An 18721-nucleotide genomic window follows, 5' to 3' on the forward strand; every position below is an offset into this window, starting at 1 on the left:
TGATATCGATGGGTTCTGATTTTTCCAGTTCCAGGTGGCAAATTACTATTCGTGCTGTGACAGCAATGCTTGTGATCACAGAGCGAAGCTGGCAGCGCTAAGCCTAAATTGCAAAGATCTTTGTGGGCTCCAGGGGTGGGTGGTTAGTTATACGTTGCAGAAAGACCACTCAGTCGACCCCATTTTACAGCTCTCTGGGAAGAAAAGTCTATGGAAAGAATCTCCACATTGGGGACAAACAGGAAAAATCAAAGCAGTCTGGAGTGACACCGTGGTTCCATCTTTAGAATGGGATGGTAACCAGATTGCCATGGCGATAATTAGTCAGTGACACCAGACCACAGCACGGTATCTTAGAAGCCGCTGATATAAAGGTGAAATTAAAATTTTAGTAAAAACCAAACAACTCGACCCTCATTCCTTCACTCTCTGCCTTCCACACTCCTTCAAAAAATAACGAGAAAACTTAAACCTTCTATGCAATCCTGGCGTGTCCCATATAACATATATGAAAGGCCCTCGAGGTCAGATCCTGCAATTTAGGGTTTGTCAACCGTGTGCATCCCGATGTAAAGAGCATGAGCAATGGAGACGAGACAGAGGTGACGACGCTACATTCTACACCGTGACAGGACACCATGACATAGACCGTGTCGGCTCCTACCTGGAACATGGAAATGTTTAGGGGCCTGAGCGTAAGTTGGAGTTAGAGGGCGGCTGTCTGGCCGGTGGGGGAGAGGGGAGTTCCGGCCGCTGGATGGCTCGTTGCCTCCAATAAGAATGGAGAAAACAAAATGAGAGGAGGAGCAGCAGTAAAGGAAACAAAGCGAGCGTCATAAAAATTCAAAACGACCCACGGGGAGGGGGGACACCAAGAACTCGGGAACAGAAGAAACCAACTCAACGTATCGACGGGGCTCGCAAAGGGGGCAGACGGTTCCGCTTCCCCAAAGACGCCTGAGTTCAAGCACCGAGCTCAAGCAGCCGCAGCGCGACGCGTCCCTCCCACGGCACGCGGCTGGGCTGTGACAGGCGGCGGGCGGGCGGGTGGCAAGTTCGTGAGCAGGATGGAAGGCGCTTGCTAATGGCTCGGGCTGGCTGATAGACGGCGAAATCCCAAGCACGTGAAGTGGGGTGCGCAACCCAAACACGACCCCTGCCAGGCGGACGGCAGAGGCTGGGGGGGGGGGGGCGCACGTCTCTGAACCGAAGGCTGTCTGGGAGCCTGTGTGGTCACCCAGGCCTTCCCCGCGGCAACACAAAATGCCTTCGCTGCAGCCTGTTTTCTGTTTCCTCACTTTGAAATACACCAGATGAGTCAGCCCCCTTTCTCCCAGGTATGTGGGGCCATTTATTCCTCTCTCCCCCTTTCTCTTCAAAGGCGAGGCTCCGTCCAGCTTGGCAACTGCATCAGTGAAGCATTTACTGAACAGCTGCTCCGGCTGGGCGCTGAGCTATGCCTGGGGGTAGGCAGGTGAATGGCACGGAGTCCCTGCCCTCGAGGGGCCCAGAGTCTGCCTAAGGAGACACGTAAGTAATGCCATGTCAGAGTCCTCAGAGGTATCGGAGAAATTACGGCGCTCAGCTGAAGGTGTGCACCATCGGTCCTTCAGGAAGGCCACAGGGAGCTATGAGAACTGGGGTCGTGGACGAGTCAACTTCTCAGGTGGGGGGCGGGCAGCTCAGGTTCCGGGCGGCTGGGACATGGTAGGGACGGAGGGATGGAAGGGACGGAGGGATGGAAGGGCCGTAGTGGGTGGGGGCAAGGGGGCTGGCCGCTGGCTGGAAAGCTGGTGTTTTTGGAGGAGAGAATGGGGGGGAGTCTGGAAAGGACTGCTGGGGCTTGGCTGCATAGCCGCGAGTGCGACCCTGCCCCTGCCACTCCCTTCTGACCACGAGAACTGCAGGGTGAACTGAGCTGTGAGCATTGGAAAGGGATCTGCTATTGCCCTAGATTGTCCTCCTTCCCCACATGTGGCCAAACACCTGTCCCTAGGACACACCCGAAGATGTAGGGCTATCAAACGTTAATGACTGGTAATGTAATTACTTTTATGATTGAATTGTAGGTGTTCTTTCCATATTCTGAATGTAAGGCCCTGATCAGATAAATAATTCACAAATATTTTCTCCCATTCTGTGGGCTGTCTTCTACTTTCTTGATAGTGTTCTTTGAAGCACAAGTTTTAAATTCTGATGCAGATCAATTTATCTATTGATGGCGACAATTTAAAATACTCATAGATTTTCAAAAAATATAGCATGAGCCGATTTCTTTTTTCTACTGTGTTCTTTTTTATTTTTTAAAATGAGACATAATTGACATATAACATTGTATTAATTTTAGGTGTACAAGAGCCAATTTCTTTAAGTAGGTCAAACTGTTCTAAATCTGGCCAGCAAAAAATGAAAGATGTCAATTGCTGAAGTTTTAAAATAACGCGTTTCATACAGTTTTAACTTCACAATATGTGTGTTTTTGGGTAATCAGTGCACAGATTTGTACCAAATGGGCAGTAAGATATTTCAGGTATGAGATCTGAATTTGTTAACTGGCTCAAATATATAGTCTAGGTTTTCACTTATTATGTTCTGAAACTTTTTTCTTTTTTTTTTCCTCAAGCCACTTAAGCATCTAGCGCCCAATATATTATCATTAGACTTTACTACTTAAGTCAGATATAGTAGCTTCTAAAAATTATGAAGCTTCACACCAAAGTGCCGATCTATTAAAAAGCTCATTTAAAAAAATGTTATCTCATTTACTCTCCTAAAGAGAAGTAACCAGTTCTCGTTAAAATTAATATAATTAACACAGGCAGAGGCAAGCAGGGGGAGGAAGACTGGTTTATGTTTAGATAAAATCCTATTTTAAACCTAAGGAAGAATTAGAATTAGGTCTCATCCCTCTGAGCATAGGGCTTGGCCAGGAGTGAGTGCCCAGTAAATGTCTGTGAATGAATGATTGAAGGAGGCCCACTAATTAATCCTTCAGCTATTAATGGCCTAATGTAGTGAACACACACCACTGCAGGACTGTCATCTTTCTCTTAATTAAAGGCAGCAGTGGGATCATAACCACACCCCGTTTTTATAACTTTCCCATTAGAGTCAATCCTCAATAGCCCCAATTTAATTGTTTCATTTCGGAAGAATTCTTGACTCCTATAAACATGAGGAATTATTCAGAAGAGTAACTCAGAACTGAAAATCATTATAATTTTTGTGGGTTATCCTCAAAAAAAGTTCTAGAGAGGCTCAGCCTTCTTGCTTTACTTGAGGTTGTTTTGGAAGATGCTCTCTGCAGGCCCTGAGCACCGGCAGCTATTGTTTCTGAACCCCACTGGCCCTGCCCCACTGCTTCACCTCTAACCGCCTGCTACTTGCACAACATCAGCTATTTCAGGGAAATGTTTGCACAGGTTTTGGTTATAATACCTAATCAGAAGAAATGCCATTAATTTTGTCTTGATAATTATTAGCCAGTGTCATGTGCACACACGATACTGCATATAATCTGCATATACGGGACACAGAGGTTCAAGGTTACTGGAATTGGCATTTGCCCAAGTATTAAAAATCTTTCTACCACTCAGGTGCCCTGCTGGCAAGTGGCAGAAGAAGCCCATCCCTTCTCGGATGGGGCTGCCCACTCTCTGAACCCCCAGGGGGTGCACTCTGGCTGAAAGCTGCCTCCCCTCCAGTTGGGCAACATTCTTTATTTGGCTGCATATCTTCAGCAACCACTGACTTGTCTAGCTCCTGGAAAAAAGCACTCGTATGTTCAAGTCTTTGTAAGTAGACTTAACTCTCTAATCATTTAAAACCTCCCATAAAACATTTTAAACACCAGGGAAAGAGACTCAGCAACTCAGCCAGCGAAGCGATTCTGCACGATATGATTTCCACACGTCACGGGGACTCACTGGGAATGAGGTCTCGGGATGCGTATGTTAAGTACCCCATTCTTTGCCCGTGGAATATCAAAGGCATTACACACTTCTGGCACTTTTCAAAGAAACAGAAAAATTCTCAGATGAGGCCTGTTTCCAACTTTGCTAACGTAAATACCCTATCTTTAAGTGATAAAACGTTTAATTTAATCTGGAAGGAAATAACTGATGAGGGCTCTAAAAGGTCGTTTTTGTGCTTAGTTCATTACTTAGGTAAAGTAATGTATGAGACATCAGATAAAATAGCCTATATGAAAGGTATTATTACTATCATCATCATCAATCAGCCCAGAGTTAAGACACTTGACAAATAATGTAGTGTATGTATTGTAATGTAATGTGTATATCACACTCATAGCCACTTTGTTCCTTTAAAGGAATCCTTGTATTGCTTCACTCTAAGATGCTGGTGATCTTAGCGATTGTGACAAGAAGCTACCATATAAAAAAGTATATATTTCTTGGCTTTCAGTTTTAGCTCCTTCCATGTCAATCTAATAAGCCAATTTTTCAGTCCTTGGAAAATGATCCACTTGTAGAATTCTCACTGTACTTATTCAACAAACTCAAAAGCTCTGTCCTCACTTTCAGTCTTCTTTTGACACCCTGTGAGCCTAAGTGACAAATTCTAAGACACGTACTCGGTTGGAACGGCCGTGCATGTGTCTGCTGTGGAACCTGCTGGAGCACCGCTTAGCTTTCTGGGCTCTAAGAGCTCATGTTCCAAAACAGAAATGGCCATTGTGAGGGGACCTTAAAGCGGCTGCATCTAGAAACTCATGACAGAGTTTCCAGATTGCTAGTTCCTCTCTAAAGCTTCAATAAGTGTTACGATTCCCTCCAGCAAGTGTCAAAGACTTCTCTGGACCATAGCCACCCATCTGACTTATATTTCACGGATACAGACGATCCGTCTAACAGTATTTCAAAGGGGAGGGAAGAGAAACGCAGAAAACACAGCGCAAGCAGACCCCAAAACAAAGCGAAAACCGTCTTTCCAAACCTCCAGGCATGCGCTTGTCCAAACGGCCCAACAGTGACATACCAACGCAGGATGGGGTTGCAAGGAAGGTCGGAAAACAGAAAAACGGACCCCCCCCCCAAGCGAGACAGACATCACGGGAAGTGGATGGGAAGCCAATGGAGCAGAGCCGGCCTGTGATGTGTCAGCTTCCACCCGTGCGGGCGCTCGCGGCTCAGACCCGGGGCCTGGGCCGCGCGCCTGAGAAACAGGGACCAGGGAGTGGGCTTGGGCAGCGGGAGGCTGGGTTTCGGGCTGCCAGGGTGGTAAGGGCCCCGTAATTCTGCCTACACGTTCCTGAGATGGTCATCCTACCCTGGGGGCCTCAAGCTCTCCAGCTTACATTTGTTTTAAAAACTCCTCTGAGACCACAACACAAGCTCCAAGATAAAAAGGAAACGTCCAAATGAAGGGCCATGGAAAACCTGGGATACTCTGCCCACATGTTTCTCAAATGGCCATAAATTCCTTCCATGCCAAAATTTCCAAAAGCTAGAGAGGCTTCTTTTCACAACAACCAAGAAGTAATTCTTTGGAGAATCAGCATTTAGCCATTCAACTGTATCAGGCTTTTAGAGCAATATAGTTAACATACAAATTCTCCATGATTCATTTTAGCAAAATGAATTTAGTTTAGCAAAAAGCTCATCAAATTTTAAAACGAAGCATATACTGTGATGTACATTATATTTTCTGAGGTATATAAACTGTATCATATGAACAAACTATGGATATATATCCAGTGAAAAGAAAATGGGAGAGAGATTATTAGATGTTTTTTAAGGATAAATTCAGGGTCATGCTAATCCCTCACAGCCTAATGTTTTTTATAATTTAAATCCATAATATTTGACTGTGTCAAAAACTTCAAATTAAGACTGAAAACAGAAAAGTATATCCATATTTTTGAATAAAGCACCATTTAGGCACACAGAGGTGCTGTGCTGTTTATAACCATTTGACATTTCTATGGAAAAGAACTTGTTAACTTTGTAATTTACATGACTGAAAGAGCCATTTGTCTTACCCTCAGTAAGAGTCCAATTTTCTTGTTAAAAAGAGGTGGACAATAAAAGGTTTGCTTTAAAAATTATACTCTATGTATATTTTGTACCAAAATGCACACACCTCATCTGCCCAAGGGATTGGAAGGCCTGGGGTCTGGTCCAGGAGCTGCCCTGGGCTGGGTCACGGGCCCAGGGCCTCAGCTCCGTCCTGGGCCCACTTCACAGATGCTATGAAGAGCAAAGTGCTTTAAGAGCACCGGGCCGAGGGGGCACCAAAGACGGACGTGAGCTCAGTGCTTACACAGGCCGGGGCACTTGACCTCACACGCCCTAATGGCCTGAGAGAGGTTTTATAGATGACAAATGACACTCACAAAGTTAGGCCAACAATCCAAGGTCCCACAGCTAGCAAGTGACAGAGATAATACTCAAACCCAGGACTCTAGTGGCCATATGGGCGTTCCATCCATCTCTCCAAAGGCTACTCACAGATATAAGGGATTATATTTCCTGATGTGTTATTTGGACAAACCCTGTAGAACTTTATAGGGCACATGACAGTTTTCTTTCTACAAAGAGTGTATCTTCTGAAGGATACAACAGAACCAGACAAGGCACTTTACACCTTAATGAATAAAAAATGTGTTTTCTCTTGCCTATTAGAAACAAACAAACAACAAACAAAATCTTGATTTGGCCAAGGGTGACTCTATGAAAGCCTCTTTAAAATACATCTCTTAAGTTTTTGCAATGATTTCTTACGGTTTTCATTAACTTGTCTAAGGTATCATCTTGACATCTAGATAGAAACGCTTTTTCCTCCAAAACTCTCATGGGCAATCATCACTTTAAGCAATCTGTCAATTTTAGAAAGTGCTGCATCTACTGGATAAGATTGCTCTCTTTGTTAATGGCAAACAGTGTGTCTTCAACAAGCATGTCAGCAACATTATTTTCATGGCGCAGAAAAGGCAGGAATAGCACGCATGAGTGACTACATGCTGATCGGTGCGGCACAGCTGTATTTTAGGACTCAGCTGCTCCAAAATCCAAGAGAGCAAAAAAGAAAACAGCTTGGGCGGACTGGCTGCAAGCGATCTTTCAAACGCAGCACTGTTTAGGCTGGCGACAAGAGCGTTAGTGAAAGGAGCACTTGGAACGCAGGGTAGAATCCTTTCGGGCCACATCTGCGCTTGCCTGCTGCCCCTTTTCATTGGTTAATTTGGTTCAAATCAAGACTGTGGGAAGAGTGAGTTAGCACCCTTCTGGGAGCTCACACTTAAATTTTACCGATTTCTTCACCCCTTTGGGGCTCTTGGCTTCCCCAACGCATGGAGGGGAACAGGAGCCCCCATCGAGGACTGCCATGGAAGCATACGGGCAACGAAGGAGACAGTGGGAAGGCCACAAAGGGAACGGGCACAAATGGGGGGCAGGGACAGACAGACGGCAAAGCCTCTCTCCCCCGTCATGCAGAAACCAGGGCAAGCCAAAAGAAGATGACTCGGTTGGCTCAAACTGAGACATTTAAGTTCCGCTGCCGTAGTTCCTTTTATACGATCCGGACGTTTTAGTACGGTAAGCGGTTGAGAGGCGGATCGCCACTAAGACGGCTTTGGAGGATCTGTTGCTAAACACTGTTGGGTTTCGCTGAGCCACATCACACATGAAAACCAGGCACATACCCAGCTATATATTATATTTTGCTTTTGCCATATAGAAAAACAAAATAATAATATATGTTTTTCTACGGAGTGGATCATACACCTTGCGGTCTTAACCACACTCCCTACCTCCTCACCGAGAGCCCTTAGAAGTGCCACGCGCCTCCTAAGGGGAGATGCGGCGCCAGTTCTAAGCCACTGCCGGGCGGAGCGGTGACACGCGCGGGCATGCTGAGGGGCACGGCTCGGGCCACCTCTCGGAGATCCGCCTTATTAGCCTCGCCAGGGTGCTAATAAATCTCCACCCCCGGGGCGCTGCCTGGGACGCCTGCCTCTTACCTTTGACATGGGGCATGAAGTGGTGTCGGAAGGGGGAGTTGGGGCGGGAGTCGCTGTGGGCGGAGCTGAGGCTGCCGGTGCGCAGGGAGGACAACCTGTGCACACCGGGGGACAGCAGCTCTGCCGGGGGCGGGGCGGGGCGGCGGAGACAGGAGAGCGGGGAGGAGCAGGGCGCAGGGCCAGCGGCGGCGTCCCGCGGGAGAGAACAGAGACGGTTAATCAGGAGTCTGCAGGGGAGGAAGGCAGAGGGTTAAGGGAGCGCCTGCCGAGCGTTGGGCAAGGCGGGGAATTTGCAGATACACGGCTTCAGGTCGGGACGGGGTCGCCCTCCGCGAGTAAATGGCCTGGGCGGGAAGGAACGGTCACGGGGACACCCTCCGTCAGGATGACACCGGCTCCGGGTCAGCCAGTACCGGGCACGTCATTTAGGCTCAAAAAGAGCTGTTTTTAAAAAGCAACTGACAAACCAGAACCCTCTGGAACACGTGTGAAAACAATGACCGTCATTTCAGGAACCTTGAAAAGAAGTACGTATATGTAAGGGTCAGATTCTTTTCTTTTTTTTTAAAGCTGCGAACTTCTCCTACTGGGGGTTTAATTTTATTTTGCTTATGGAGGAAAAAAACTAAAAACCTGTTCATGTTCCCTGGGTGGCAAGGATCCGCGTGGGACCCCGAGAACTGCGTAGCGGCAGTGCTGTCGTCCCGGAGGAGGGACGGACGCGAAAGCTGCAGCCAGGCCTGGGGACGCGCGTCTCCACCTGGCATCTGGAACTTACGGAGGGAGCTTGAGGTGCTCGCTCAGACCGCAGCTACGCTCTCGGGACCCCACCAGCCTCGCTTCACAAGGGCAGGCCTTGGAAAAAACACTTATAACCTCTAACCGTTGGCATTACACGTATCTGCAGTCCCTTGCGAACGGCAGAGGGAGGGACGCAGAGGGTGGCAATTTCTAAAGGGTACTGACGTTAGATCCACGGCTGGGGCAGAGGGAAAATTCCTGGCGCTCGATCAGGACATGACCTTCAGGGAGACACTGTCCCTGACTGGCCACTCCCTCGCCCCTCAGAGGTCTCTGGAGCAATCTCCCGGCAGCCCCGTGTCATTCAGACAAGGTCACAGCTGGGGCCTCAGTGATCTCAGCAATGTGCCCACACACAGGAGCAGCGGCATAAAGGGGTTCTTGTCACCCAGACAGACAAGGGCTTACATCCGGGCCCAGGCCCAGGGCACGAGTGAAATGGATATCGTTGTGCATGAGAAGAGAAAGGAATTCGTTGCCTGAAAATTCCCATTCCCTTTCAAATGAAAACGAGTGTACCTCAGCAAATGCTGAGCGTCGAGAAAACTGTACATTCCTAAAGGGTCAGAGAGCAAACATTCAGTCCTCTACGAGCATTAAATCTATGGCTTTCACGGAAAGATTGCAGCCTTTTAACATTTTATTTCCTTTGGTTTTATTTTGTAAAGTACGTTAGCATATGAGGGGGTTTCTTCTCACCAGCCTGTGCAGAAGCAAAAAGCTTAAAATGAAATTTTCACCGCGTTTGTTTAAAAGGCCCAAAGCTTCCTCTGGGAATCCTTTCTTGGGGAATTCGGGATCTGCGCTGGGATCCCCTGTTCTTTGTTTACTCCCCATGAGACACCCATAATAGGGACCAAATTCTGCACAAGGAAAGGTGAACTGAAGTCCGCTGCTGTTTCATATTCTCTACCACAATACATCTTTAATGCTTTTATGTTTTCCAAGTCTGATTCAAAATCTTAGGGTGGGAATGGACTGTAAAAGTTACGTACGACCCTGAGCTTGCATGCAATGCTTTATTCCAGGAGGTGCTCAACCACGTGCCCGGATAAATAAAGGAAATGTAATAAACCCATCAACAAATGGCCAAGAGTGGATCTTAGATGATGCTGACATGTCTAAAAGGCACATAAAAATATCTTTTGGAGATCTTCATTTTAAGTCTAAAAGTGATGGGATTTTCTGCGAGACTAAAAAACAAAACAAAACAAAAAACCCCCACAACTTCCTTTGTTTCCAGTCATTCCCTGTCAACATGTAGTTAATAAACCATAAGGAGTATCACCATAAAATAACTCTGTTTTAAGAAAAAATATAATGCTACCTATAGTTGGATATAAGTTTTCTTTTCTGGAAGAGGGCTGTGTATTCGGCAGCCAGCTATCAGGGATGGGGAAGAGACATCGCACAGAAACACGGACTATCACACAGACTGAGTCCCGGGGACAGCGGCCCTTACCGGGTCTGTGGAAGTGCTGGGGAGAGCGGGACGTGGTCGGAGTGTAGCTGTGGCGGCTGTACACGGGCGAGTTGATGGAGCCCTGGCTGGTGGACCGGTGGATCATCCGGTCCCGAAGGTCCTGGTAACCCTGGAAACGGGGCGAGAAAACGTGAGTACGAAGCGTGCATTCGGGCCAGCGTCATGGTCCAGTGATACCGGGTTCCAGAAGAGCTGCCCGGGGCCACCGTGGCCACCTGTTCATGGACACCCTGCAGGGCCCTAAAAACCTTAAAGACCATGCAAAAGTGCATTCCGTGGCCACTGCGTTTCTTCAAGACCTGCGGTGCTTGCACTTAACACAGTTTTAACAGGTCAGAGTTATAAACGCCAATGCTGATGGAGCTCTGGGATCAGAGGGAGTATCTGCAATGAGTACGTTTATATTGGGCTTTGAGCTTTATAAAGCGTGTTCACATACGTCGCTTCATCACATCGGAATAAGGAAGGTAGGACACGTGTCACTGCCTCCCTTTCCTACAAGCGTGGGATGTTTCAGAAGGTTCCACGCAGGTAAGAGGCCGCGTGCATGCGTGTGTGTGGCTCGTACAGTCAGAGCCCGCCTCCCGGCCGCCCCGACTCTAACCTCAGCCCCGTGCTGACCTCCAGCCCTCACTGTCCATACACTCATCTGGTGACATCTGAAGTTGATTTTCCTGGAGAATGGGCTGGTGGTGGCCTCAGACCCAGTGATTCTACTTCTCACTTTGGGAAACATATCCCGAGGAAATAAAAAAAAAGATCTTTAAATGGAAAAAATTACTCTAAGATATTTATAATACCACCATTTATAAAGACAAAACTATGTGTTACATGCTCAACAAACTGGGGAATAACCAAGTAAATTAGGGCACGCACCTCCAGTGGGTGGAGAACAGTAACACCACGTTGGGACAAGTGGCCTCACTCCCTGCAAACCCTTTCCTACGACTCAGAGGCACAGGCTTAGGCTGTTTTTAATCCTGTCTCTATTTAAAGAGAGATGTACTGCTGTGTCTTACAGTCACATCTCACATGCAACGAGCCCTACAGTCAGCATCATCTTGCACACAGTTCTTCTTTTATTTAATGTCCTTCCCCCCAAATCCCAGTCTAGGAAAGGTCCGAGTGACTCCCCAGTTCCACCCATTATAATTTTCAAGATGGCACTTACTTCTGCTGATGGAGTGGGAGACAAAGTCCTTGGAGACTAGAAGAATAAAAGAAAATTTAAAATCACTACGTTTATTAACTTATCAGTTTTAATTAGTGTTGCTTATCAGCATCATCTGGAGACATTATTCCAAATACACGTGCCAGCACCCCTTGCCTGTCCCTGTCCCCTGATTCAGCAAGTTGAGAGTGGGGCTGGGACAGGCACACAGTGATGAAGTCCCCGGGTGACTGTGGTGCCTGTCTCTGCCTAAGGACCATGGGCATATGTTGTAATGCGTCAGGTGACTGAGCTGGACAAATTGGAAAGTTTTTCCCTATATGTTGAAATACGCTGTTTGCTCCCATGAGTTACTGTCTACTGAAACACAGAATTCTGTACATAGGACGACTGACTAAACTATAACCACAGCAATAACATAAGATGGTTTGATGACTAAAATAGGCCTGTAATGACCAGGTCTGCGGCATCCTACCCTGGTGGCCTTGCCAACCTCACCACCATTCACCTTCAGGCTTCCATCCTCCCAGGCACACAGGCTACCTGGGGGCCATCAATGGGCCTTACCCTCTCTCTCACCTCGGGGTCTCTGCACTTTCTGTCCCCTCTGCCAGCAGGGCTCACTCCCCATCTTCAGTGAGGTCCATACGCAAATGTACAACCCCACAGTGCCTTCCGAGACTCTCCTACTTAAAGTAGCACCCAGCCCGGCATGCTTTCTCCTTAATCTCTTCCATTTTCCCTCATAGCACTATCACCCTGTAATATTATATTATATATCTGTTGTTTACTGTCTGTCTCACACTTTAGGCTGCAAACTCCATGAAGGGAAGGGCTCCATTCATTTACAACTAAGCATTCCCAGTGACCAGAGCAGCTCCTGGCATATATCAGGGGCTCAACACATATTTCCTAAATGAATGAATGAAATGCTAACAATTAAAATGCACAACAATTTCAACTAGAAATGGTGCAAAGAGAGCATTCCGAAGAACATGGCGACTGGTGAGTTTCCCAGTTTCAGAATTTGCCCCCTTCTCCAAATACACAAGGAGCTGCGGGCTCTCTCGCATGCCAGACTTCCTCACGCCCCATGGCCAGTCTGCGGCTGCAGCTGCCTCGGGGGCTCCTTGGGAGCAGGAGCCAGGGCTGCCCCTGCTCAGCAGGCGTCTGGATCCACCCTACTCCTGCTTCCTAAGGCACACAGAATCTCAAGTTTACTCCGCCGGTGTTTCTAAAATGGCAATATAAGGATTCTATGAAAGAAGTCTTAATAACTAAAGGAATACATAATCGAACAGCTTGGAAAGCTTTCTAAGTTGGAAGATCCATGTACTGGGAAGAGTTCACTAATATGTCTGATTTCTGAGTGGGGGACCCCTTTTCCCCGCTGAGGTTCTCTGCTCGGAGAAACCCAAAGGTCATTATTCCAGGTTCTGACAGTAACGATGCCGATTACGATAGCAGCCAGCATTTTTGTTGAGCACTTACTATGTGCCAGGTATTATTCTAATCTAAGTATGTCACTTAATCCTTGCAGAAAACCTCTTAAGGTACTGTGACTTTCTTGACTTTACAGATAAGGAGACCGAAATATGTACTTTTCCCAAAGTCTTATGGTGAGTACCTATCAGAGTCTGGTTTCAAAGCCAGAAATCTTCGCTTCAAAGTCCAAACTCTTGAGTTCTTTTGTTTTACTGCCCAAAATGGAGCCACTGGGAAACACACAGAAACACCCCAAAGTCCCAAACACCATAAAGCAACTCACTTTCCCCTTGCTTGTATGACTTGAACACTAGAAAATTCTCAATCCACTTTCTCCAGGATCAGCCCCAGTGCACTTTGCTCAGGAACCTCCCTTTGCCCTTTATTGTCTATTAAACTCTCCAGGGCCCAAAGGCAACCGAACCACCCAGGCCAGTCAACCTGCGCTTGGGCGGCCGCAGATGCAGCGACAGCTCTGCGACCGGCCACTAGGTGGCACTACATGAAAACGGGTATCACTTCCCTGCCCAATGGACCCTCTCAATGCAGAGCTGTATTCTGGAGTAAAGTCCTGATTGGAAGATGAATAAAAAGAATAATATATTATATTTATAAATAAATATAATTACAAAGAAATATTCTATAATAATTGTGAACAAATTAAACAAAATCACCGCATTTTCATGCTTTTTCTTCACCTAAGATCTCACAGCGCTGTGCGATGTTAAGACAGTTTAGCCGGTTCTAACCTGGGTCGAACGGCTGATTTCAGCCTACTGCTTGAGCAACGTATATCTGAGAGGACTCAAGTTAGTCTATAGATGATTCCAGTTGAAAAAATAAAAGGGGAAAAAATTTAGAGGAAAAAATAATTTAGGCCAGGGGGACACAGACCAGCGCCCAAGAGACCTGGGAAGGAGGTGACAGCAGGAAACTGAGACCCCACGGGGCTCAGAGGCTCTGGGCAGACAGCAGGATGGGTCAGGACGGTTGTCACATGGCCAGTCACACAACTGGCATGTGGAGTCCCCATGTTAAGCCAGGAATTTTGAATCCCGAACGCTGGCTCATGCTCCTGTCCTATTCTCTGGCACCACTCTCTCGGTTTTCTTCCTATTTTTTCACATTCTAATTATCTGCAGCTGTCAAAATTTAGGGGGCGTACTCTCTCCCCTCATGATCCCCATAAATATAGTTGTTTGCCCCGAGACCCAGATCCCCCTCCCACCCACCCCAAGGAGGCCCGCCCTCCCTTATTCCTTCTGTGCAGCGCAGGGACTCTCCAGACAAGCCTGGCTTCCCCTCAGCGCGCCAGGCCCCTAGGCTCTCACTCATCCTTCGCTGCTGTTTCCTGTGGGGTGGGTCTGCTCTCCTACCTCTCCACGACCTCCTGAGGGCGGGGACAGGCTTTTGAGTACCTCGAAGCACCTGGTATGGAAGGCTGCAAACAGCGTGCACTCAAAAGGACCCTCTGACTTATTTGGACTCCAATCGGCAGTCCTTATGCATGTGACAAAAGAGAAGGGAGTTGCTGCACGACTCACAGCTTCTAGGAACTTCTTACCTCCCCCACGCTCTGTCTCTCCTGTTTGTCATCGTAGCCCGAAGTGTAGAAAGGCTCATAGGTAATAAGATCTGGACGTTCAATATCATAAATGGCCTTGACCTTGGGAATGGCTGCTAGATCCTTGTAATCGAGGATTTCATTGTCCACTTTTGCCTGGCAAAGAACAGAAAGAAAAGTTATTCTGCAGTCTCATCTTCGGGGAACTGTTGTTTGTGCTCATCCTAACTTGCTCAAAAAGTGACCACCTTAAAAATAAACAAAAACCAAAACACTTTGCTTAGCACAGCTGAACTCTTTAAAAAGTTGCCCATTTATACCACCTATTAATCACATCAAAAAAATTAAAAGCTTAGGAGAAAGTCAATGTGGAATTCATCAAGTACAGAAGCCTGTGCACCTTCAGGATAATTACCTAAATTTATTCCAGAGAAGAAAATATAAACAAATGGTCAGAAAATCCTCCCAGGTAGCTAAAAATAACTGCATATTCCATAAACTAGATATTTAAATACCTTTGTGGCAGAATTTAAGAACATTCAGTGTCAGCATTATAAAGTATATAATTAACCCCCAAATATCTATCTGCAAGTTAGGCACAACAGTTTTTTAAGTTTTGTGTCACACTTCTGCATTTTACGGGTGGTGTGCTTGATTGTTCCACTGATGGTCACGTTCACAGATAAAAGTTAAGTTCCTGAAAGAGAACGTGACCACGAAGGCTAATCTACAAAAATGAAAGCTGGGTCTCAGAACAGAAAGAGAAGTCATTCTGAATTACTCTATTCTGCATTATCCACTCTGCTGTTACAACCTGCTACCTCACTGTCCCAGAAGTCTCTCCCTGAAGTAGATACTTACATAGATCGTGTGACCTGGGGACCCAGGGATGCTGGAGCCCGGTCTGGAATAGATGCTTTCAGAGGAAGTCCTGGTAGGCTGTAAAACAGACAGAGGCTTGTAAGATTTCAGGCCATGGCTTCAGATTTAAGACTGGCCCGAGTCCCTAAGCTTTGCTGGTTAAACCAAGCTAGTTAAAAAAAAAGACTTGTAAGTTTTCTGAATAACTAGAGAGACAGGTAAATGAAAACTAGTTGAAAATGCAGGTGGGGCTTTTTTTTTTTTTTTAACCTTCTCTCCCTTGTCCCCTACAGGACCTGGCTCTGCCTACAAGCACATTTCTCTCCGTCTGCATTACCACAGCCCCGGTCACCACCTCCGCATCCAAAGGTGTGGTCTTGGAGGTCTTTCTTACTCCCCTCGACAGCTCTTTCTTGGAGAAAGAACTTCTAGTTCTACTTTAGGTAAAGGACCTTTCCCCCTTCGGTACTGTTTCTACTAGTATTTAGCACCTTGAATAGGAATGTAGCTGAGCCAAAAAGAACTTCTAGAAACTAGGATGTGGCATCACTAAGGAATTCACATCTGAAACAATGAGAGCCATCCCCACGTGGCCAACTCAAGGCTGGCAGTGATGAGACTCACTCTAACAGTAAGAGTGAATCCTCTCGGCCAGGGTCTCGGCATCCGAGACACCCAGGGCGGATGGGGTTGGGGACTCACACTGTGTACAGGTGGGCCTGTGCCAGGCTCAGGGCGTCTGCCCCTCCCGCACAAGCCCTGCCACGTGCAAGCACCTTCCTTCTAGGGTTACAATTTTCCAACCACAGGCGTATCTCAATATGAGAAAATTCCCAATTCTGAGCATATTGAGAAAGGAAGGATTTACATAATAACACTGCTCAAAAAAGTCCAATTCCTTGATCCATTTCCTAATCAAAACACAGGACTGACACCAAGTGCCTCCCTCCTTTAAAAAGAGAAGCCACCCTTGGTAAAGCTGAGCCAACATGCACCCTGTGGGGACTAATGAACCACAGGCCTTCCTTGGCTTCCAGGGACCAGGAGCTACCATTTGCCAAACCCAAGGTCAAAGTGAAACTTCTTAAGTAACAACAGAAGAATGCCAATAGCAGCTAACATTTATTGCCCACTTACTATGTGGCAGGCCCAGTGCTGAGCCCTTCCCAGGCATGATCTCATTTAATCCCCTCAACAGCTCCAAGCCACACAGGTAGGCAAGTGTCAGGATCTGAACCCTAGAGACAGAGCCCAAGCTCTTAATCCCGGCACTAAAATTTCCCCCGTAGTGTAAGATAACTGTGACCATTTCCCATCGACATAGCTGTGGGACAAATGAGGTGGAAATAAAGAAAAATATTGAGAGCAAGTAGCAGAAAAGAGTGCCTGTGAACTGAAAATATTTTACTGTCATTAGCTCTATAAGAACCCAGCACTAGCTGACCGTGCTGGGGTGGGGTAAGGACCCCGCACTGGCTCCCTGTGCTGGGTGGGGTAGGATGCAGGACAGTCAGATGTCTTCAGTTACTGGCGTTGCTATGACAAAGGCCTGTTTTCGTTAACAAGCAGCTAGGACACTGTGTGCATAACCACGTGTACACTGAGCCTTGGGGTCTCTCCCACGTTACTCATCCTGACTTTCTGCCAAATGCGGGTCAGGGATACTTTCTGCCTTTGCTGCAACGATGCGCCTGGGATGGCTCTGAAGTTTCTGTTCTCCCCTGCACTGTGCGTGCTCAGGAATACAGCTGGAGAGCATGTGCGTGCGGGAAGGCATCTCCAATGCTCTCTCGCAGGGATGAAGAACTCCTTGGAGAGACGAGGCCCGTGGCCGAGCCAGCTCAGTCTCTCTCTGCCTTCTTCCTTCGCTAGATCAGATGGTCCAGGGAGTTACTCGGGCGTTCTCAGAAGCATCTATCGGGTTCATTTACTAGTGTTGTTGGGTGAGAGGTTTGAAGAATTATCCACCAATCTGAACTTTTGTCTCATTTGATTCCTTAAAGGTTTTCAGATCAGAAGCACTTCCACTTGGTATACCCCTGCCCCAGATTCTCTGTCACCAAAATAAATAGTTTAGATCTTTAAAGTCAGATAGTTTTCAAGGTGAAGCCAATGTTCACCAAACCCACTGAAGCTCTGGCTCTTGCTAGAGAGATCACCCACGCGGCCGCGGCCATGTGCATGTTCCGACTACTCAGCGGTACTTGAGAAATGCTCAAGGTGTCGCTTGGAGAGTCCCAAACGGTGCTTTCTTCCACTGCACTCAGCACCCGTGGCGCCTGCTTCATGCTGAGCTCCCGACCTTCCTGCAAAATTCACCTCCACGGTCGTCTTGCTTGCGGGTGGGTTAGTCTTGCTTGCCTATTTTCGTACCATAGCCCCTCTCTGTTTTCCTGTCTAAAATGAAATAATGGCATAAAACACAACTCTGTGTCATATACTACAGCGAGGTGACAAGGCTGGCTCTGGAGTCCAGTAACTTGGTTCAAATCTTGGCTCTACTGGTTGTGGGACATCACATGGGGTTTTCTTTCTCTTCTCTCTCTTTTCTTTTGACTTCCTTGGGCTTCAACGTCTCCATTTATAGAACGGAGGAGAGAGTACTAAGAGCCCTTACTTAGGCAATGAGACAATACATCCAAGGCTTCAAGCACCTTGCCTGGCACATGGCAAGTGCCAAGCATTTCTCAGATATTTGACATTAGACTGGATTTCTCAGCCAGTTAATCTCAAATAACGAGGGACAGCGCTGACTGTTTTATTCCTCATGAGAGGACAGTCCTTTCAAACGTGAGCCGCATAGACTAGACTTCCCTACAGCTTCCACACGTAGGTGCCTTCCCATCAGAGCTCAGATACATTAAGTAATTTATCACAGCACGTGGGGCAACAGTCCCGCCTGGAGCTGACAAATGCCCTTCCCCTTCTTGAGAACGCCACTATGAAGCGATTCTGTATCGTCCCGAGACAGTGACTTCCTGCTTGGGTCCCAGGGTTAGTAGTTAACGCCCTCTTGGGCTGTATGGCGAAGGCCTCGCATGGGCCTGTCTTATCTGCCGGGACAGCGCCTGGTTGGCTGCCTCTTGACCTGTGCTCAAGACTTAAACGGCACACAGGGATCGCCTGCTTTTTGTCAGAGTCCCTCATGGCTCCCAAAGTGTATTTATTTGCTCAATAGGCAGAGATTAGAGAGGTCTCTCCCTTGTGAAGGTAATAAAAATACTTTGAAAAACTGAACTATTGTTTTGGAGTTTCAACCTTAAATATTTGGAATTTTACACTGCAATTCTAAACATTTTAACATGTTGAATTTTAAATAAACATTGTTTATTATTAAAAGAACCCCTTTTGCTCTCCTACCTGCATTTTTCC

The 18721-nt window shown here is 47.0% G+C and overlaps 1 protein-coding gene across 23 annotated transcripts in view; it reads right to left on the reverse strand.

The window, feature by feature from the left end:
• The window catches only part of ABLIM1 (actin binding LIM protein 1), a gene marked incomplete at its 5' end in the record, with an annotated part of 227952 nt that overhangs the window by 17772 nt on the left and 191459 nt on the right, over positions 1-18721 (reverse strand). For 13 of the 23 annotated variants that reach the window (XM_081158059.1, XM_081158063.1, XM_081158076.1 and 10 more), the window contains 4 exons: positions 10248-10377; positions 11440-11475; positions 14489-14644; positions 15350-15427. In XM_081158059.1, the coding sequence (XP_081014185.1) occupies positions 10248-10377; positions 11440-11475; positions 14489-14644; positions 15350-15427 (400 nt within the window). Of the gene's footprint in view, positions 1-664; positions 770-10247; positions 10378-11439; positions 11476-14488; positions 14645-15349; positions 15428-18721 lie in introns of all 23 variants that reach the window. The other 10 variants (XM_081158067.1, XM_081158079.1, XM_081158061.1 and 7 more) reach the window with 1 other exon arrangement.

Source organism: Miniopterus schreibersii, assembly GCF_964146895.1.
Source record: "Miniopterus schreibersii genome assembly, chromosome: 14".
NCBI lineage: Eukaryota > Metazoa > Chordata > Mammalia > Chiroptera > Miniopteridae > Miniopterus > Miniopterus schreibersii.